Source organism: Herpailurus yagouaroundi, unplaced genomic scaffold (genome assembly GCF_014898765.1).
Source record: "Herpailurus yagouaroundi ecotype Mexico unplaced genomic scaffold, PumYag 166, whole genome shotgun sequence".
Classification (NCBI taxonomy): Eukaryota; Metazoa; Chordata; class Mammalia; order Carnivora; family Felidae; genus Herpailurus; species Herpailurus yagouaroundi.
This window is the reverse complement of record NW_024412407.1, coordinates 6,535,239-6,558,147: the sequence shown is the minus strand read 5'-3', so window position 1 is coordinate 6,558,147 and position 22,909 is coordinate 6,535,239. Positions and strand designations below refer to the sequence as shown.

At 38.3% G+C, this 22,909-nt stretch overlaps 1 protein-coding gene across 1 annotated transcript in view; it reads right to left on the bottom strand.

Moving 5' to 3' along the window:
• The window catches only part of LOC121039013 (olfactory receptor 1440-like), a 24,736-nt gene extending 1,827 nt beyond the window's left edge, over window positions 1-22,909 (bottom strand). Inside the window, exon 1 of the mRNA XM_040489028.1 lies at window positions 21,984-22,909. Within this exon, the coding sequence (XP_040344962.1) occupies window positions 21,984-22,909 (926 nt within the window). The remainder of the gene's footprint in view (window positions 1-21,983) is intronic.

Sequence of the window (22,909 nt, the reverse complement as noted above, 5' to 3'; positions counted from 1 at the left end):
TGCAGTTAAATGTAATAGATGCTAAAATGGAGGAGTATACTCCACATTAGGAACAAAGAAATAAATATGTATGGGAGGGAAGTCAGAGAATGCCTCACAGAAGTCTTGAGGCACAGAAGAGTAGAGAGGGCTCCATAATGAGGAAGAAGAGAATGTGATAGACCTGCAATTGGGAAAGGGTATAGAGTATACTCTAGAGCCAATCACCGAGTATGTGGGGGAAGTGGTCAAGCCAAGATTTGTATCTTGGAGTTCTGGAACTAAGTCCATGGGTTCTTTTCATTATGTTACCACTGTTGATAAATATAAGGTGTGTTAATCGGGTAGGCTAACAAAACCACTATCTCAGTGATTTAACATAATAAAGACTTATGTTTCATATAAGTCAGGTGTAGTGGGTTGGTTGGGGCCAGTGGGTGGGCTATCTGCTCCTTGAAATCATGGAAGGACATGGCTTGTATCTTGTGGCTCCACCATCACCAGTTGCCTTGTAATTGTCCAATCTATGGGCCTCAGATAAGGGAGAACTGTGGTGGACCTGTTGGTCCGGGGCCAGCCTGGAAGTGAAGTACATCATTTTCACCCCATTCCCTTAGACTGAATTCAGGTGTGTAGTCACATGGTCCCACCTGACTGCAGGGGTGGCTGGGAAGTAAAATGCTTGTGCCTAGTAGAAAAGGAAATGGGGTTTAATGGACACTTATATTGCCTCTGCCACACAAAAATGAACATAACCAGGCACCTAGACCTGACTTTACTTAAAAGGGATATTTGGGGAGAGCTAGTAGATAGATAGATGATAGATAGATAGATAGATAGATAGATAGGAGAGGCAGCCCAGATTCTCCTCTCTTCTTTGGGAAACAAACCAGTGTAAGATTGTATCCTTTAAAAAAAAAGGGGGGAGGAAAAAAAAATAAAAAAAATAAAATAAAAAAAAGGGGGGAGGAGGCAAAATAGGCTCTGGCCCAATGGCATGATAGTGGGCCATTAATAATTAGTAAACATATACTTCATGTCAGAACCTTGTCTTAAACATCACAGGGAAAAATGTAAAACACCTCTATATTATGCTTTGATGTGCCATCTCTTTACCTATCAATCAGCAAACTGTGAAGTGTAGATATCATCTCAGCATGGGTTTGGGGTATTAAGTGAGCCAAAAGGCAAAATTAGAAATTGAGCCCTGGGCTTAGACTTCTAACCTGGTACACCAGAGTAGACCTTAGCTTTCACAGTAATATATGGACAAATCCAAATGCCTATATAATGTTACAAGGTGGAATAATTAAATATGCAGTGAGTTTCAGGTAGATAATTCCATCTTTTAAAAACGTTCTGGTGGAAAAGTTTCAAGATCAGTCTTGATGGCAAAATGTAGGAAGAACAGCTTGGATAGAATCAGAAGACACAAATGGACTTGCTGTGGCATGCTGTGGGATGAAGAATACAGATGTGGGGGTGTCTATCTAGAGTAAAGGAGAATTGAAATGAGGAAATTGATAGAAAGATGAGAATGTGGGGTTTTTTATTTGCCATGTCAAATAATAAAGAGTCATTATATTTAGTATTACAAGAAAGCAATATACCTGATGGGTCTAATCATGTCATTCTAAGGAAATGTGGCGGCCTGTGGCTGCCCTATTGATAGAGTTCAGAACCTCAGAATGGGATGAAGTGGGCCCATAGCCAGATTCTAGTGTGTGGAATATAGAGTTCCTTAGGACACAGCAGTGTTCTTTCTGAGCCTCAGGGAGAGTTCCCAGGCACTTACGGTTTCAAGTTCTCTATAGACTTTGAAAGACCTTAAAAGACTCAGTCTCTTGCCTATCAGTCTTGGCTTCTTCACTTCTGAAATCCTGTTCTGCTGTGGTTTGAATAAGAAAGTACAATGCAGGTATTTACCAGTTCAAGATTGTGTTATAAGAGTTCTTTTATCAGTCAGTTGATTGTAATGGATTATCAGCTTGGCTTATAAAAACCTGTTCGGCCATTATGAAGCCCTACCTTCTGTTGCTAACTAGAACCTAACCACCACTTATGACACTGCTTTTCTTCCATTCAAAGTTTTGAAGACTGGTGTCAGAGATGAATTTTCTACCAACAGGTCAGTGGGGATGTTTACTTCCTCTATGTCCATGACTATAAACAAGAGAGAAGGGTTGAGGGAAGTTTCAGATTAGGGCTCCTATGTAGAGAAAGGTTAAGGGTCTCCTAACCAGTAATTAATAATTACAACTAACATTTGTAGCACACTTTACATTTTACAAAGTACTTTTTGTATATGTGATCTTCACAACTCAGAGGGATAAGTTATTCCTAGTCTATGGTTAAGGAAATAGTGGTTCAGACATTTAAACTGTAGAACCTCCACTTTCTATCATCTTGGGCAGATTTATGTATATAAAGCTGTTTACTAATCAATAAAATGAATGCCATTATGAATGCCAAAATGAACCCCTACTTGGTGGGGTTGCTGTGAAGGATGAAATGATGTAGATAAACAATTGAATGCATAGTAAGAATGCAATAAATGGTAAGACCTAAGAATTGAAGCTGCATAATGATTGAAAAGAGGACTTTAGTAGGGTGATGGACAGGGAAAACATAAGATGAAAGATCAGTTTTATTCCAGATTCTTAGTGAAGTAGACAAATTGGTTAGAATGTAATGAGCTGAAGGTGCAGGTGGTAGAGTGGGGAGCTTGAATTGGAGATAGGGAGGGGTTGCAGTCATTGGTAGTAACTAGGTATAGGATATGACTGTGAAAGTGAATGGCCAAAGTGGTGGACAAAGTCATTTCAGGTAAGAGAAAGCCAAGGAGCTGAGAGGCTAGGGTGTCAGCAGGGATAGTATCCAAAGTATTTAACTACCAATACTAGCATGGACATGGATCCATCAAAATGGATGTAGCCTATAGTGTTGGTCCTGGAGGCACCAGCGACTATGAAAATATTTCAGTATTTTAATAACCACACTTGTACAATCTAACCCAGGGCATAAGATGGAATTGTCCACATGGATATCGGGGTCGCCAGGAATGATGATGGTGTTATGGAGCATGGGACAGCAAGCCAGGTGAGGGAGGCTTTGAGGAGAAAAGGAGAATGACCAGGATATGTTAGGTCATAATAACAAGGAAGCGTGCTGTGTAAGATGGTTTGATGGCAAGTGCTTCAAAGATACAGGACGTTATTTATGAAGGAAGGAGGGAAATGGTACTTGAGGCAGCATGAAAAGCAAAGAGAACATTTTACTTCTGGCCGTAGATAGTGTAAAGCCATCATTCATATAGCTGAAACAAAACTTTCATGAAACAATACTCACTCTAACCACATGCAATGTATGCTATTGGTTTCTATTCTATTACTTTATTTTAAAAAGTTTTCCATTTACTACCCACTAACTTAGTTTCACAACTCACTAATGGATTGCAGTTTATCATTTGAAATGTATTGGTATGTAAGTGGTAGGCACAAAAATAGCCACCTCTCCAGAGGACTGCATAGGAAGCGTGCTTTGTTAAGGGACAGCCAGGTTTTGACTAGATAAAGAAAATAAAGAAACGTCTATCAAAGACGTTGAAGGATATAGGGGTGTCTTGGTCCATTTGGGCTGCTGTAACAAAATACTGTAGACTGGGTAGCTTATAAACACTGAACATTTATTTCTCATAGTCCTGGAGGCTGAGGAGTCTAAGATCAGTGTCTAGTGAGAACTTGCTTTCTGATGTCTTCTCACTGTGGAAGAGGTAAGGGAGCCCTCTTCTGAGGCCTCTTTTATAAGGCCACTAACCCCATTCATGAGCCATCTGTCCTCATGACCTAATCACCTCCCAAAGGCCCCACGTCTAAATACCATAACATTGGAGATTAGATTTCAACACATGAACTTTGGGGAGATACAAACATTCAGTCTATAGAAAGGGGGTTTTGTTTATGAAAGACCCTGAATACCAAAGGTCACAATGGAAGGATTTAGAGGTTGTTTTGGGAGTTGGAGTCTGATTCAAATTAGGCAATGTAGAGGACCGTAATAGGGTGAGAACCTCTATTTCGAGAGATGATCTGGAGGCTGAGGATACTTAAGGTGACTGTTGTAAGCAGAGATATAGGGCATGATGGGATTAGTTCTCTCAGGCGGGGGGGCGGGGGTGGGGGGGGGTGGGGGGGGTGGGGAGGAGGGGTGGATAATCAGTTCTAATTATAGCCTCCTTCTTGGGACTGGTCCCTTAGTCAGTTTGTCAGTAGAGGGGTGAGGTATAAAGATTGGTTGGGGTTGAGTAAGATGAGGTGTGTGTGCCTCATCTTGAAGTGTGTGAGGTCTCACCAAGGAGTGTGCTGGGCTCTGTGGACTCTCTTTCAGTTCTGTTTTGGACAGAGTTAAGGCTAGAGGGACTGTCTTTCCAGAAGTTCCAGGCCTGTGAGGATCCTCTAAACCCCGCTTGGCAATGAGTGGTAGTCGTATCAAAGCCTAAGAAGTTTTGTGGCTTACACTCAAATCCTACTGTCCTTGATATTGAGAGGGAGGGAAGGAGTGGCCTTAATAGAAGCTAATAGTTTCACGTACTCTTGAAGTAGAAACATGTTAATTAAAAAGACAGTGCTAAATTAAATAGTGGGCACAAGGGTATCCTAGAAATAGTGCTAAATTAAGAACCAAAAGATTTGTTTTTTAATTCTGGCTGTGCCTCTGGGTGACAGATCAGAGCCTTAACCTCATCTATCAAATTAGTATAATGTTGTTCTTCTTTTCCTTAAAAGCTGTTGTGAGGAATAAATTAAGTAAAAATATAGGCATATGGTGTAACATTTATAAAGCACTATTCAAAAGCAAGATGTTGGCAATGAGTATTACTTGGCAGAAATAATTTGTAGTCAGTGCAAATAGTGGACCAAGTGCAGGCAGCTGTCAGTTAGTGACAGCTGGTGTTACAATTAGGGTAAGACTAGATGTTTTATAAGATTTAAAGAGGTTTTTGATGGTGGGACACAACTCAGATAGATAAAAAGGCAGAACTCTTTGTTAATTACAGCTCCAAAGAGAGAAGTCGGTTGTGCAGGGATGCATAGCAGGTTACACCTGAGGACAGGGTAACAGTAAGCTGAAACTGTAGGAAGGTGCTTATGTATGGCAAACAGGATAGAGTTAGGTAGGTTTCCCAGGCAGGCTTCCTGGGGATCAGATATTTTAAATAATTCAATGGGCCTAAGAAAGAAGTAGCTGTTCCTGAGTGTAGGTATCTGGGGGCCCTGGCAGTTGGGTATGTGTATATTGTAACCCAGGAGTGTTAGAGCCTGATAAGGGAAGTAGTTTGGGGTGGGGGTTGATAAATTGCCAGTGAAGGAGAATTGAGAGTTTTAGCCATGACATCAAGACTGGGTCAACATGGCACTTCTGAAATATCATATTACACTGGGACAGCTTTGGAGTGGTGTAATCTCAAACTGTCATTTTTTTTTTTTAATAGTACAAAAGCTTACTCAAAGCAGACTTCTCATTGGTATAGTATAGTTTCTTAATTTAGCTGTTTATTTACAACACATTTTATTTATAAGTTACTGAAAACCTAATCTTTAATTCTATTATCTCTACCTCTTAATTTATATTTTAAGTAGGCCAGATTTCTGAATCATTTTAGAGAAATACCTGGCATCATCTAATACCCCATGGCAGAAAGAGTTAGACTTTAAAAGTTCTTCTGAGATTACAAATGCCTATAGCATATAATGGCTGGTATAATACAGGCTCAAAGTTGTTTTCCATCAGATTAGAGTTATTTGCCTATCATATGGCTGTGCTAAAGTAATTTTAAGATGTCTCCTAACATTCTAACCCCCTCATATATGTCCTCTGTAGTCCATTCCTCTTGAATATGGATGGGACTTGTGAATATGGTAGAATTTTTATGGAGTTATTTCTAGAGAATGTATTGTAAGCCCCGGAGGGTGAATGGGGCAATAGCTGAAACGTCAGCAATGTTCTGGTCTCAGGCTGTTGAACGTGCTAGCATTATGAGATACAAAGCCCCATGATCCCCCCCAAGGACAGTTAAGAAACAGAACCCACTGCAATTTCCTGACACTCCTTGGAACTGCACATACTCCCTGCATGCCTTCACGTTGTCACCAGATGTATGTCTGAAAATCCTTTGTGTTCTCTTTCCATACTTTGATACTCTTGGATACTTATATCTGATAAAATATGAAATAAAGGCTATGTGCAGTCTCCTGCTTTTACTGCTCTTTCGCAGAGGCAGTCCTGCATGTCCACTCAGTCTGGTGTCTGAGAACTTCTTGTTCTGTGCATGGCAACAGAATTTCATTTCCATGATTATCTACTGATCATTTGGCTTTGAATTAATCAAAATGGAGATCATCTTGAGTATCCCTGATCTAAGGGGGTGAGCCCATAGGAGTGGGCACTTCCTAAAGTTAGAAAGCTGCCATACTGTGAGGGGGCCATGTGGCTAGGAACTGAAGGCAGCCCATAGGAGCTAAGAGTATTCCCTGGCTGTCAGTTAGCAAGCAAGTGGGGACCTCAGCCCTACAGCTACAAGAAATTGGATTCTAACAACCATGTGATCTTGGAAGTAGACCACTGAGTCTCAGGTGAGTTCATAGCATGGCTCGCAGTTTGATTTTAGCCTGATGAGACCCTGAGCAGAGTACCAAAGTGATCCATGCCTGGACTTCTGACCCACAGAAACTGTGAGATAATAAATTTGTGTTGTTTTTGGCTACTAAATTTGCGGTAATTTTTTATGCAACAATAGAGAATGAATACACTATGTATCCCACTTTTCATTTTTATGATTGTGCATGCATAGGCACTACATTTATTTTTTTTCCTTGTACATGGAAATGAATTATTTACTTTTTTTTTTTTTTGCCTCCTTGAACAAAGCTACTGTGAGCACCTTGTAAATTACTTCTGGTGTACTTGTTCAACAGTTTCCCTAGGATTAGAATTGCTGAACATGTGAATATTCATCTTTATTAGATAATGCCAAATTGCAAAAGTTGCCGCAAAGACTTTTTAAAAAAATAAATAAAGTTAATAAACCTCCACTAGAAAAAAGAAAAAATGAGTTACCAATATCAGGAATAAAAAAAGTGCATCACTACAGATTCTTCATAGACTCAAAAGTTAATAAAAGCTAATAAAAGTCTGTTATGAACAATTTTATGCCAATGACTTTGACAATTAGATGAACTGGACAAGTTCTTTGAAAGAATTATCAAATTATAAGAAAATATAAAAATCTAAATATATCAACTAAAGAAATTAGATTTGTAATCATAAATCAGAAGGAATTTCAAGGTCCACATAGTTTTACTGGTGAATCTGATCAAACTTAAACAAAAGTATACTAATCCTACAAAGAAAAATACCTACAAAGAAAAGAGAGAAGGGGACAATTCCTCACTCATTTAAGGAGGCTATAATTATCCTAATACTAAAAAAAAAATTTTTAATATTGGAAACAAGACAAGGGTGTCTGCTCTCACTGTTTCTTTTCAACATTGTACTGGAGGCCCTAATAAGTGCAAAAAAGGGCAAAAATAAAAAATTAAATCCACATAGTTTAGAAAAGAAAAGTAACCTTGTCATGTACATAGAAAATTTAGAGGAATCTACAAAGAAGTTACTAGACTATAAGTGAATTCAAGAAGGTCACATGATACAAGGTAAATACAGAAATCAATTATATTTTTATAAATAAGCAACAGTGGGAAAATAAAAGTAAAGCAATTCAATTTATGATATTTAAAATATGATATACTCAGAGATAAGTTTAACAAAAGATGTGTAAGATTTGTACACTGAAAACCAGAAAACACCGCAGAGAGAAGTTGAAGAAGTTTAAATACATGGAGAGATACACCATGTTCATGGATTGAAAGATTCACTATTATTAAGATATGTTATCTCCAAATTGTTCCTTAGTGTCTTTAGAAGAAAACATAGGAGAATAGCTTTGCAACACTGAGAACATTTTTGTGAAACAATAAAAAATGTTAATTTTATTAAATCTTGACACTTGAGTATACATCTTTTTACTTTTCTGTGTAACAAAATGGGAAGTATGCATAAATCTCTTGTACTGAAAAACAAAGCAGGATGGTTGTCTTAAGATAAAGCATCTGTACATTTATTTCAGTTGTGAACTGAAGTAATTACTTTTTGAAAAAAACAGAATAGCACTTTTGCTTGAGAGAATGTATTCAAAATGGATGAAAGACCTAAATTGAGATAGGAAACTATTAAAATCTTAGAGGAGAACACAGGCAGCAACCTCTTTGACCTCAGTTGCAGCAACTTCCTACTAAACACATTGCAGAAGGCAAGAGAAACAAAAGCAAAAATGAACTATTGGGACTTCATCAAGATAGAAAGCTTCTGCACAGCAAAGGAAACAATCAACAAAACTAAAAGGCAGTGTACGGAATGGGAGAAGATATTTGCATATCTGATAAAGGGTTAGTATTCAAAATCTTTAAAGAAATTATCAAGCTCCACACTCAAAAAACAAATAAACCAGTTTAAAAAAGGTCAGAAGAGATGAACAGACACTGTTACAAAGAAGACATCCAGATGGCTAACAGACATATGAAAAAATGCTCAACATCATTCATCATCAGGAAATACAAATCAAAGCCACAATGAGATACCACCTCACACCTGTCAGAAATGGCTAAAATTAACAACACAAGAAACAACAGGTGTTGGCAAGGATGAGGAGAAAGGGGAACCCTTTTGCACTGTTGGTGGTAATGCAAACTGGTGCACCCACTCTGGAGAACATCATGGAGGTTCCTCAGAAAGGTAAAAATAGAACTACCCTATGATCTAGCAATTGCACTACTTGGTATTTACCCAAAAGATACAAAAATACAGATTCAAAGGGGTACATGCACCCTGACATTTATGGTAGCATTATAAACAATAGTCAAACTATGGAGAGAGCCCAAAAGTCCACTGACTGATGAATGGATAAAGAAAATGTGGCACATATATACAATGAAATGTTACTCAGCCATCAAAAAGAATGCAATCTTACCATTTGCAATAACATGGATGGAGCTAGAATGTATTACGCTAGTGAAATAAGTCAATCAGAGAAAGACAAATACCATATGATTTAACTCATATGTAGAATCTAAGAAACAAAACAGATGAACATATGGGAATTGGGGGGAAAATGAGAGAGGGAAACAAACCACAAGAGTAAACTGAAGGTTGATGGAGGAAAGTGGATGGGGGATTGGCTAGATGGGTGATGGTTATTAAGAAGGGCACACTTGTTGTGATGAGCACTGGATGTTGTATGTAAGTGATGAATCACTGAATTCTACTCCTGAAACCAATATTGCACTGTATGTTAACTAAAATTTAAATTAAAAAAAATATTTGCCAGACTTTTTCTTAAAATCAACATAAATAAGCATGACAGAGAAAAATAAAACTGACATTATTTGTTGCTAGTGGTAACATTCTGAGATTGGTGATGATATTTTTGGATGTGATTTTTTATATTATCTAAGTAACTAAGTTAATATTTGGAACATCTGTATAATACATATTTGGAACATCAGGGAACCAGTATTTCTCATATGACCAATGCATGGTATTTTAAAAATCATGCCTGGATGAAAGTTCTACTCAAAATGCAATATAGACCAATGTATTTTAACAGAGTATGAAACAATCATTGATATAGTTTCAGATCTGAAAATGCTCCTCCTTTTTCAATAATGTATCTGTCTGAGGCAGGATATTCTTCATATACTTCAGAAAAAACAGGTTCAGCTATCTTCATTAAGTCAGACATTAAAAAGATTTATAAAAATGTATAACAATGCTACTCTTCTCATTTTTTTGTTTCAGAAAATATAATTATTTTAGTGACAATGATACTTATGTTGGGCACCTCGGTGGCTCAGTTGGTTAAGCCTCCGACTCTCGATTTTGGTTCAGGTCATGATCTCATGGTTGATGAGATCAGGCTCCGAGTCAGCCTCTGCACTGACAGCATGCAGCCTGCTTGGGATTCTCTCTCCTTCTCTCTCTCTGCCCCTCCTCTGCTTGTGCTTGCTCTCTCTCTCTCTCTCTCTCAAAATAAATAAAAATAAAACATTAACAAATGCTACTTATGTTAACACAGAATGGATTTATTATTGTTATTTTTAGGTGAATTGAAAAACATTTTTTAAATTCTCAGTTTTAATTAAAATTTTTTGAGAGTGTGAGTGGGGGAGGGGCAGAGGGAGAGAGAGAGAATCTTAAGCAGGCTCTACGCCCAACATGGAGCCCAACTCAGGGCTCCATCTCATTATGGTGAGATCATGACCTGAACCAAAATCAAGAGTTGGACCCTGAACTTACTGAGCCATCCAGGTGCCCCTCTCCATTTTAATTTATAAAACAGTAAATATCAATAGGTATAACCCACGTTAAAAAGATACCTTTGGAGTCTTCAATAAGTTTTAAGAATATAACAGGGATTCTTTTTTTAAAAATATAATTTATTGTCAAATTGGCTAACATAGTGTGTAAAGTGTGCTCTTGGTTTTTGGGGTAGATCCCCGTGGTTCATCGCTTACATACAACACCTAGTACTCATCCCAACAAGTGCCCTCCTCAATGCCCATCACCCATTTTCCTCTCTCCCCCTCCCCCCATTAGCCCTCAGTTTGTTCTCTGTATTTAAGAATCTCTTATGGTTTGCCTCCCTCCCTCTCTGTAACTATTTTTTCCCCTTCCCTTCCTCTATGGTCTTCTGTTCAATTTCTCAAGATCCACATATGAGTGAAAACATATGGTATCTTTCTCTGATTTATTTCACTCAGCATAATTCCTTCCAGTTCCATTCACATTGCTGCAAATGGCATGATTTCATTCTTTCTCATTGCCAAGTAGTATTCCATTGTATATTCAAACCACATCTTCTTTATCCATTCATCAGTTGGTGGACATTTAGACTCTTTCCATAATTCGGCTATGTTGAAAGCACTGCTATAAACATTGGGGTAAATGTACCCCTATGAATCAGTACTCCTGTATCCTTTGGATAAATTCCTAGTAATGCTATTGCTGGGTCATAGGGTAGTTCTATTTTTGACGAACCTCCACTCTGTTTTCCAGAGCGGCTGCACCAGTTTGCATTCCCACCAACAGGGCAAGAGGGTTCCCATTTCTCCACATCCTCACCAGCATCTGTTGTTGCTTGACTTGTTCATTTTAGCCACTCAGACCAGTGTGAGGTGGTATCTCAGTGTGGCTTTGATTTATATTTCCCTGATGATGAGTGACGTTGAGCATCTTTTCATGTGTCTGTTGGCCATCTGGATGTCTTCATTGGAAAAGTGTGTATTCATGTCTTCTGCCCATTTCTTCACTGGATTTTTTGTTTTTTGGGGGTTGAGTTTGGGAAGTTCTTTATAGATTTTGGATATTAACCCTTTATCTGATATGTCATTTGCAACTATCTTTTCTCATTCCATCAGTTGCCTTTAAGTTTTGTTGATTGTTTCCATTGCAGTGCAGAAGCTTTTTATCTTGATGAGGTCCCAATAGTTCATTTTGCTTTCAATTCCCTTGCCCTTGGGGATGTGTCAGCAAGAAACTGCTGCAGCTGAGGTCAAAGAGGCTGTTGCCTGCTTTCTCCTGTAGGGTTTTGATGTTTTCCTGTCTCACATTTAGGTCTTTCATCCATTTTGAGTTTATTTTTGTGTATGGTGTAACAGGGATTCTGATACCAAATAATTTGAGAACTGCTACAGTAGGACACTGCTTCAGTCCCACAAAGTGTTGTCACTCAGCTGCCATGATAAATGAGATTTCAAAAGGCCATTCTTCCATTTTATAATGGCAGCGTCAGGGTGATGGAGAATATGGTAAAACCAATAAACTCCATTGGCATGAGCACATTGCTCATAATTTTTTTCTAGTAAATGAACTCTCTGGTCAGAAGCAAGACTGTGTAGGGACACCTGAGTGGCTCAGTCAGTTGAGTGTCCAACTTTGGCTCAGGCTGTGATCTCATGGTTCATGAGTTTGAGACCCACATTGGGCTCTATGCTGTCAGTACAGAGCTTGCTCTGGATCCTCTGTCCCTTTCCCTCTCTCTCTGCCTTTCCCTTGCTTGTGCTCTGCCCCCTCCCACCCCCCAAAAAAGAAGCAAAACTGAGTAGAATACGATGACAGTCAATATGGCAATCCAGCAGCCCATGGATGATGGTTTTGGAATCTCACCATCTGGAGGACTTTCCTTAGAGCAGATACAACTTAACTCTTTGTAATATCTTGTCTTCATTTTTTCATATTTTACAAAGCTGATACTTTTATTTCTAGGAATACTCTATTTTTCTTCATCCTTGTATAACCTCTACTTGAATTTACTTTTCTAGGCATTTCTTAAATGTATAATAAAAGAAAAAAATGAGTTTTCATTATAGCATAATGGCAATATGAAAAATCATATTGATCAGAATAAACTGGAGCACAGTCATTTGGTTTGCAACTAATTTGTCAAACTTTACAGGAAAAAAAGGAAAGATAGAAGGTGTTATGGGTGGAACTGCAATTGTGTCTCTCAAAAAAAGATATGTTGAAGTCTTAATATCCTGCACTTCAGAATACAATCTTATTTGGAAATAAGGTCTTTACAGAGGCAATCAAGTTAATAATTAGGGTGGTCCCTAACCTAATATGACTGGTATCCTTAGGAAAAGGGGCAATTTGGACACAGAGCCAGACATGGATAGAAGGAAGATTATAATATGAAGACACAGGGAGAATGCCATGTGAGGACAGAGAATTAGAGGGATGCAATGGGAAGACAGGGTCTAAGGAATGTCCAAGGCTACTGAAGATGGGAGGAGGCCTAGAACAATTCTCTCTTAGAGCACTCAGAAGGAACCAACTTTGGAGTGACAAAATTAACAACTTCCAGAATCGTGAGACAATAGCTTTTTGTTGTTTTAAGCCACACAACTTGTGGTACTTTGTTAATGGTAGCCCTAGAAAACTAAGGCAGATGGTAAAATATTTATGGGAGTAACTATATTAACCAACCCAACCTTTATCCCAGAAACCAAGCACCGAGTATTGAATACTTAATACATCAGGCCCACTGAATGTTGAATGAAGATCCTTGAAAGTGGAAATCTCCCTAAGGTATATGTCAATCATCTTGCTCCTTATTCCCTGTTCTTGGTCCAAAACATTAGACATTAAATGTTTTTTTAATAAAATAAGTACTGATAATTGGGATGAAAAACAAATATAAAATATGAATTTCAAATATATTTTATCATATTGTTAATTAATACTATTTTATAACATTTATTTTCTTTAAATATGGGAAATATAATACCTACTCTTCTAGGGGCAGTTCTTTCCTTCCTTCCTCCTTCCCTCCCTCCTTCCCCACACCCACACCTTCTTCCTTACTTCCTCCCTTCCGTTTTTCCTTTTTCTTCCTCCCTTCATTCCTTCCTTCCTCCCTTCCTTCCTTCCCTTTCTTGTTTTCAACTACCCCCAAATTTTATTTATAACAATATCACCAAAATAACAATAGGAAGATGTATTTTTTAAATAAAAAGATTATCCAGAATTCTATCTAAGCAATAGGTGCTTTGGGATGATCAGGGCCTTGGAAATGAAAGTGTGGTGAAGTCAGGATAAACACAGGTATTGAGATCAAAATACCTAGTCCTAGTTCTGCTCTGTAGGAATAAGCTATTAAATAACCCCGCTGAGCCTCAGTTTTCCCATCTGTAAATGGCAGATGTTTAACATAAAACTGTTGAGAGAATGAAAGCAAAAATAAAATTATCCTTTATTAAGTTAATTTTACATATAAGAATATAGGATCACATGGGTTCAATAACTTTCACAAAGTCACCATCTAGTTAACTCACCAATTCCAAGGCCCAAATTCTATTAGAACTGACCCATACTATATGAAACCTTTTAACTTCACTTTTCAATGGTGTATGGTGATTATATAGCAAAATTGGTAGCCAGGGCTGACTCAACCTGCATAGCCTGTCTAGCTGCCCAGTTCAGTTCAAGTTCTTCATCTATTAATGCCTTCTAACCCTCATAGGGCTCCAAAGGTCCATGGGTTAAGGTCTTAATTTTCCAGACCTCATCTCTGTTTAGCAAAAACTTTGGATACAAGGCAATAGTTTGTGGAAGAGTAGACCACAATCACAGTCACAATCAATCACCCAAGCTTGATTTTTCATGTTTGCTTCACCAGCAAATGGTATTTTCATTTCTAGAAAAATACAAAAGAACTTTTAAGCCTGTATCAGGTAAAAGGAGATATAAGAATCCAAATTTGAACACATGGCTTAGGGATGCAGGGTATTAGAGAAAAGAAAAAGATCAGAGGTGAAGCAAAAAAAATCACAGTTTGGGCTGCAATAGGGTGCATCACATTTGGTCATACCTGGGCTGGGAAGGCTAACTCTGTCATCAGACCATACCATTTAGAGGCACATGAGTCTCAAGACAGAGAAGTGATCTTGAATTTGGTCAAGAAGAAGGCTGCAGAGTTTGGCTCATTGACTGCCTTTGTGCCGAGAGTTCAAAGATTGCTGAGCCCATGCAAGTAGTAGGACCTTCACTAACACAACAAATGCACCAGTAGGAAGTGAGGAGGATGGCCTGCTAAGGAAGCCTAATCCTGGAGAGTAGGGGAAAGGCCAAGAGAACCTTCAGAATGGTTCAGAGCTCAAAGTCAGGATACAGTGAAAGGTGAAGGTGGCCTGTCCTGGCCACTCAAGGAGGCTTCCATCAGGATCACTTCAAGAAAAGTGACTACCCAGGCAGGCTGAGAAAAATAGGTCAATATATATTGCCAATAAGAATCAAAGCAATGATGTAGAAATGCGCCTTAAAGCTAAGGAAAAGTACTTATAGACCATAGGACTGTGCTTTAATAATTTATGGACATATCTGTCTGACCTTGTGACTCAGGTGCCAAACCAAGTTTATATATTGAGCCAACCACATGCTCACTAAAACAGGAGTGCTGTTGTCTTTTTTGTGACTGCTGAGTTGTAGATCCTTTTAAAGGGCAGGTTAAAAAGTTGGGTTAGATAGGAAAATGGCATTATATGTCCTTTCTCAAGCACAAGGTGACTTAATCTAGGCCAGTTGGACCCTTTCACTCAGGCATTTTCATTATCAAAGGTTATGGTTGTCCAATAGGGGGACAATCTGAAGAGATTATTCATTAATTTCCATGACTTAGATCTCCACAGGTACTCTAACTCCTGACCTACCCGAAGTTTGGATCTTCAGCTTTCTCTTTGATTTCTTGAGATGCTCAATTTCCTTCAAATATATTCTATTATTATTATTATTATTATTAATTATTATTAATATTTTGCTGAGGACAGCCATGTGGTATGTCTTTCCATTTATTCAGAGCTTGTTTCATGTCACTCAGTATAGTTTTATTCATACAAATTCTGTACCTTTTTTTTTTTTTAACATTTTATTATTTATTTTAGAGAGTGAGAGAGACAGAGCACAAGCAGGGGAGGGGCAGAGAGAGGAGGACACAGAAATCAGAAGTGGGCTCCAGGCTCTGAGCTGTCAGACAGAGCCCGATGCAGGGCTTGAACTCACGAACTGCGAGATAATGACCTGAGCCAAAGTTGGCCACTTAACCGACTGAGCCACCCAGGTGCCCTTGTACTTTTTTTTTGGTTAAGTTTATTATAAGTTATTTTGTGATTTTGTTGCTAATGTGAATGAATGATTTTTTTTTTCCATTTCCAGTTCAAATTGGTTACTGACAGGATAGTAAAAGGCTATTTTTTTTTGTATTTATTTTGTGTGTTGCCAACTTAGTTTCTCTTATTACTTCTCATACTTTTCACCCCACCCTATTGAATTATCTATGAATATAATCACATTATCTGCATATAAGAATAAGTAACTGGTTTTCTACGATCATTCTAAGTATTTCATCATCATGTCTTATTACCTTAGTTATAATCTTCAAAACAATATTAGGAAATAGTGGAGAAGACAGGCATCTCTGCCCAATTTCTGATTTTAATAGTAATTACTTCAGTATTTCACCATTTATTTTGATGTTTACAGTTTTTAAGGAATTTTGAAATATGCCATACATCCTGAATAGTACATGTAACATATATGTATAGTTTAGCAAATAATTACAAAGTAAAGATCTATGTAAACACTATATAAGATTTTTTAAGATTTAAGTACATGTAACATATCTGTATAGTTTAACAAATAATTATAAAGCAAAGATCTAGGTGAACACTATAAGAAAAAAATTAACATTTTTTTAAAGATTATCAGCACTGGGAAAGTATACCACTCCATTATATGAACCTTGTTCCTTCCCCTCTTATGATAACCCAAGCTGCCCTAACATTCTTACTGATTTCCTTGCTTACTTTATGGTATTACCATTTATAATGCATCTCTAAATAAAATAGTCCTGTTTGCCTTTACTTGAATTTTTTTTTAACATTTTATTTATTTTTAAGACAGAGACAGAGCATGAATGGGGGAGGGGCAGAGAGAGAGGGAGACACAGAATCGGAAGCAGGCTCCAGGCTCTGAGCCATCAGCCCAGAGCCCGACACGGGGCTTGAACTCACAGACCGCGAAATCATGACCTGAGCTGAAGTCAGACGCTTAACCAACTGAGCCACCCAGGCGCCCCTGCCTTTACTTGAATTTTATATGAATAGAATAATGTATTACATATAATTTCGTTCAATATTATATTCAAGATTCATTCATGCTATTCTATATGACTATAGTTTGTTAATTTTCATTGATTATATTCACTTCACAGTATGGATATATCAAAATTTATCTATTTCTATTATACATGGCCATTTGAGTTATTTTCTGATTTTGGTTATTACAAACAGTGCTACTATGAACATTCTTGTACATTTATTTTGGAGCAATGAGTATGAGTTTCTCTAGGATAAATACCTAGTGGAATTCTGGGCTGAATTAACTTTACCATATAATGGGTCACTGAAACTTTTCCTAAAATGAGAGTCCTCATTGTTCCACATTATTGCCAATACTTCATTTTATTGGACTCCTTAATTTTTCCCCTTCTGATACCTGTTTAATGGTCCTTTTCATTGTGGCTTTAATTTGCATGACTACTATTAAGGCTGAGAAACTTAAAGATTTAGACTTCCTCTTCTATCAAGTTCCTGTTCTTTTTGCTCATTTTTCTATCAGAATGATTTTTTTTCTTTTTATAATGTAGGATATTGGGATTTTTGGTATCCATATGTGTGGCAAATATTTTTCCCACTTTGTGGCTTGTCTTTTCATTCCTAAGAGAGTTTTGATAAAGTTCATAATTTTAATATAATTGTATTTATCAACTTTTTATACTTAGTGCTTTTCATATCTTGTTTTTAAAAATCCTTCTCTATGATCAATACATTGTCCTGTACTATTTTATAAAAGATTTATAGTTTTGCCTTTCACATTTAGTAGTTTAGTCTAATGGGAATTGATTTTTACATATGGTGGGTGAGGATAAAATTTCATTAATTTTCTACATGGATAATTAATCATCCCAGCCCTACTGACTGAAAAGTCTATCCTGAATGAATTGATATGTCTTCTGATCTCAGTATCCATTTCTGTATTTCAGGCCCATTTCTGAGTTCTCTTTCCTTGTCCATTGGTGTATTTGTTTGTCTCTGTGTTAGTAATAGAAAATCTTAGTTACCGTTTTATAATAAATCTTGATGTCTGGTGAAACAAGATCATTTACCTTGTTCTTTTTTTAATGTGTATTTACTTTGAGAGAGAGAGAGAGAGAGCAGGGGAAGGGGCAGAGAGAGAGGGAGACACAGAATCCTTAGCAGGTTCCAGGGTCCAGCTGTCAGCACAAGGCCAGACGTGGGGCTCCAACCCACAAACCGCGAGATCATGACCTGAGCCAAAGTCAGACGCTTAACCGACTCAACCACACAAGTGGCCCTACCTTGTTATTTTTAGCTTCAAGGGTAGCTTGGCATTTTTTGGACCATTTTGCTTCTACATAAATTTTACTTTATTTTTTATCTTTTTTTAGTTTTTATTTATTTTTTCCTTTTTTTTCTTTTTTATTTTTTTCTCATACATTTTATTTTTTTTTTCAATATATGAAATTTATTGTCAAATTGGTTTCCATACAACACCCAGTGCTCATCCCAAAAGGTGCCCTCCTCAATACCCATCACCCACCCTCCCCTCCCTCCCAGCCCCCATCAACCCTCAGTTTGTTCTGTTTTTAAGAGTCTCTTATGCTTTGGCTCTCTTCCACTCTCTTTTTTTTTTTCTTCCCCTCCCCCATGGGTTTCTGTTAAGTTTCTCAGGATCCACATAAGAGTGAAAACATATGGTATCTGTCTTTCTCTGTATGGCTTATTTCACTTAGCATCACACTCTCCAGTTCCGTCCATGTTGCTACAAAGGGCCATATTTCATTCTTTCTCATTGCCACGTAGTACTCCATTGTGTATATAAACCACAATTTTTTTATCCATTCATCAGTTGATGGACATTTAGACTCTTTCCATAATTTGGCTATTGTTGAGAGTGCTGCTATAAACATTGGTGCCCCTATGCATCAGTACTCCTGTATCCCTTGGGTAAATTCCTAGCAGTGCTACTGCTGGGTCATAGGGTAGGTCTATTTTTAAGTTTCTGAGGAACCTCCACACTGCTTTCCAGAGTGGCTGCACCAATTTGCATTCCCACCAACAGTGCAAGAGGGTTCCCGTTTCTCCACACCCTCTCCAGCATCTATAGTCTCCTGATTTGTTCATTTTGGCCACTCTGACTGGCGTGAGGTGATATCTGAGTGTGTTTTTGATTTGTATTTCCCTGATGAGGAGCGACATTGAACATCTTTTCATGTGCCTGTTGGCCATCCGGATGTCTTCTTTAGAGAAGTGTGTATTCATGTTTTCTGCCCATTTCTTCACTGGGTTATTTGCTTTTCGGGTGTGGAGTTTGGTGAGCTCTTTATAGATTTTGGATAGTAGCCCTTTGTCCGATGTCATTTGCAAATATCTTTTCCCATTCCATTGGTTGCCTTTTAGTTTTGTTGATTGTTTCCTTTGCTGTGCAGAAGCTTTTTATTTTCATAAGGTCCCAGTAATTCACTTTTGCTTTTAATTCCCTTGCCTTTGGGGATGTGCCAAGTAAGAAATTGCTACGGCTGAGGTCAGAGGTCTTTTCCTGCTTTCTCCTCTAGGGTTTTGATGGTTTCCTGTCTCACATCCAATTCAGGTCCTTTATCCATTTTGAGTTTATTTTTGTGAATGGTGTGAGAAAGTGGTCTAGTTTCAATCTTCTGCATGTTGCTGTCCAGTTCTCCCAGCACCATTTGTTAAAGAGACTGTCTTTTTTCCATTGGATGTTCTTTCCTGCTTTGTCAAAGATTAGTTGGCCATACGTTTGTGAGTCTAGTTCTGGGGTTTCTATTCTATTCCATTGGTCTATGTGTCTGTTTTTGTGCCAATACCATGCTGTCTTGATGATGACAGCTTTGTAGTAGAGGCTAAAGTCTGGGATTGTGATGCCTCCTGCTTTGGTCTTCTTCTTCAAAATTACTTTGGCTATTCGGGGCCTTTTGTGGTTCCATATGAATTTTAGGATTGCTTGTTCTAGTTTCAAGAAGAATGCTGGTGCAATTTTGATTGGGATTGCATTGAATGTGTAGATAGCTTTGGGTAGTATTGACATTTTGACAATATTTATTCTTCCAACCCTTGAGCACGGAATGTTTTTCCATTTCTTTATATCTTCTTCAATTTCCTTCATAAGCTTTCTATAGATTTCAGCATACAGATCTTGTACATCTTTGGTTAGATTTATTCCTAGGTATCTTACGCTTCTTGGTGCAATTGTGAATGGGATCAGTTTCTTTATTTGTCTTTCTGTTGCTTCATTATTAGTGTATAAGAATGCAACTGATTTCTGTACATTGATTTTGTATCCTGCAACTTTGCTAAATTCATGTACCAGTTCTAGCAGACTTCTGGTGGAGTCTATCGGATTTTCCATGTATAATATCATGTCATCTGCAAAAAGTGAAAGCTTGACTTCATCTTTGCCAATGTTGATGCCTTTGATTTCCTTTTGTTGTCTGATTGCTGATGCTAGAACTTCCAACACTATGTTAAACAACAGCGGTGCGAGTGGACATCCCTGTCGTGTTCCTAATCTCAGGGAAAAAGCTCTCAGTTTTTCCCCATTGAGGATGATGTTAGCTGTGGGCTTTTCATAAATGGCTTTTATGATGTTTAAGTATGTTCCTTCTATCCTGACTTTCTCGAGGGTTTTTATTAAGAAAGGTTGCTGAATTTTGTCAAAGGCCTTTTCTGCATCGATTGACAGGATCATATGGTTCTTATCTTTTCTTTTATTAATGTGATGTATCACATTGATTGATTTGCGAATGTTGAACCAGCATCTATCTATTTTTAATATAAAATTTATTGTCAAATTGGTTTCCATACAACACCCAGTGCTCATCCCAATATAAATTTTAGAATCAACTTTTTATATTAAAAAAAAAAGTATTCTGGATTTTTGACTGACATTACTCTGAATATATAAATCAACTTGGGAACAACTGGCATCTTTACAATAACCAGGCTACCAATTCATAAGCATGGTATATTACTCTCCATTTATTTAGGTCCTCTTTAATTCTTCTCAGTAGGCTGCTGTTATATTCTCCACTCCATATACTGGTATACAATATATATTTAGATCAAATGCCCATTCTGTATTTTTAAATGTGAGACCTCAAATGAGAGAGTTTAAGAAAAATAAAATAGGTACAATATACTGATTTTCAATCTGACAATTGATTATTATTTTTACTTTTCCCTGCTGTATTGGTCACACTTTTCCAGAAAAATAGAAAGAACAGAAGAGAATGGAATAGAAAAAGAGATATACATTGCTTCTTGGCCTTTTGGCTAAGACAATTGTAGGAAAAGAGATCTGTTATGAGGGATTGACTGGCATGATTATGGAGGCTGAGAAATCCCATGATTGCTGTCTGCAAGCTGGAGTCCCAGAAAAGCCTGTGGTGTAATTCCATCCAAACTCAAAAGCCTAAGAACCAGGGGAGACAGTAGTGTAAATTCCCATCTGAGTCTGAAGGCCCAAGAACAAGGAGCCCTAGTGTCTGAGGTCAGGAGAAGATGGATGTTCCAGCTCAGAGAATGCAAATTTTCCCTACCACTGCAGTTTTGTTCTATTTGGGCCCTCAACCGATTGTTGAAGGTTGGGCCTTCAACAATGCCCCACCTTGGTGAGGGTAATCTTTACTCAGTTCATTGATTCAAATTCATCTGGAAACATCCTCAAAGACACATCCAGAAATAATCAATTTGGCCAGACACCCTGCTCTGCTCCAAATACGCTTTATCTGTGTCAGCCTGCTATCTTCTCAATATAGCCAAGATCCCTCTCAGATTATTTTTGCAAAGGGCTGCTAGATAGGAGCCTATATATCAAACTCTTTTCCCCACCCTCCATTTTTGTGATAGCTTATTTGCTTTGAAGTCCAGACAAATACTTGAATTTTTTTAAAGACACAGGGTGAGCTCACATTTATCATTTTCTAATTTTTTTTAAAGTTTTTATTTATTTTGAGAGGGAGTACAAATGGGGGATGGGCAGAGAGACTCCCAAGCAGGCTCTGCGTTGTCAGTATGGAGCCTGATGTGGGGATACATCTCATGAACCATGAGATCACGACCTGAGCTGAAATCAAGAGTCAGACCCTCAACCAACCGAGCCACCTTGGTACCCCCAAATACTTGAATTTAATTGAAATGAAATTTCCCCAAGTGCTCTATGCCCATAAAAATCTTTCTTCTTTAGAGATAATTTTTTTCTATTTCCTGAGCAGAATCACGCAGCTTTTATTGTACCATGAGGCATACTTTTGTTGCTTCAGCATCCTCTGCAGAGCAGCCTTCACCTCCTGGTTCTTGAGGCTGTAGATGAGGGGGTTCAGCAAGGATGTGATCACACTGTACTGAATGGAGACCACGCGCTCCAACACTGAGCCTGAGGCAGGGCTGATGTACCTGAATAGAGCCGTCCCATAGAACAAGAGCACCACGGTGAGGTGGGAGGAGCAGGTGGAGAAGGCTTTGGCTTGGCGCTCAGAGGAGCGGATGTTCAGAATGGCAGAAATTATTCTGGAGTAAGAGAAGAGGATCAGGGGAAGCGTCAGCAGCCCTAGAAATGCACAGGACACCGCAAGAAGAATCTCATTGACAATGGGATCGGTACAGGACAGAGGAAAGAGAGGAGGTAGCTCACAGCTGAAGTGGAGGATGATGTTGGACCCGCAGAAATACAACTTGTGGATGAAGAGACTATTCAGCAAGGAAATCAGAAATCCCACTGCCCATGCTATGCTCACAATCACAATACAGAGAGGTCTGTTTATGACCATGGTGTAGACCAGAGGGTGGCAGATAGCAGCATAGCGGTCATAGGCCATGGCAGAGAGCAGACAAGCTTCTGTTCCCCCAGAGAGAGTGAAAAAGAAGGTCTGAGTGATGCATCCCCACATTGAGATGCTTTTATTCTGAGATAAGAAGTTCTGTAGCATCTTGGGCACAGTGACTGAGGAGAAACTGAGATCCAGGAAGGATAGGTGTCCAAGGAAGAAGTACATGGGTGTGTGGAGGCGGGGATCAACCCTGATCACCAGGATCATCACCAGATTCCCCACCAGGGTCAGGAGGTAAATCCCCAGGAAGAGCACGAAGAGCATGGTCTGGATCTGGGGGTCACTGGATAATCCCAGGAGGACAAACTCAGTAATCATACTGACATTTTTCAT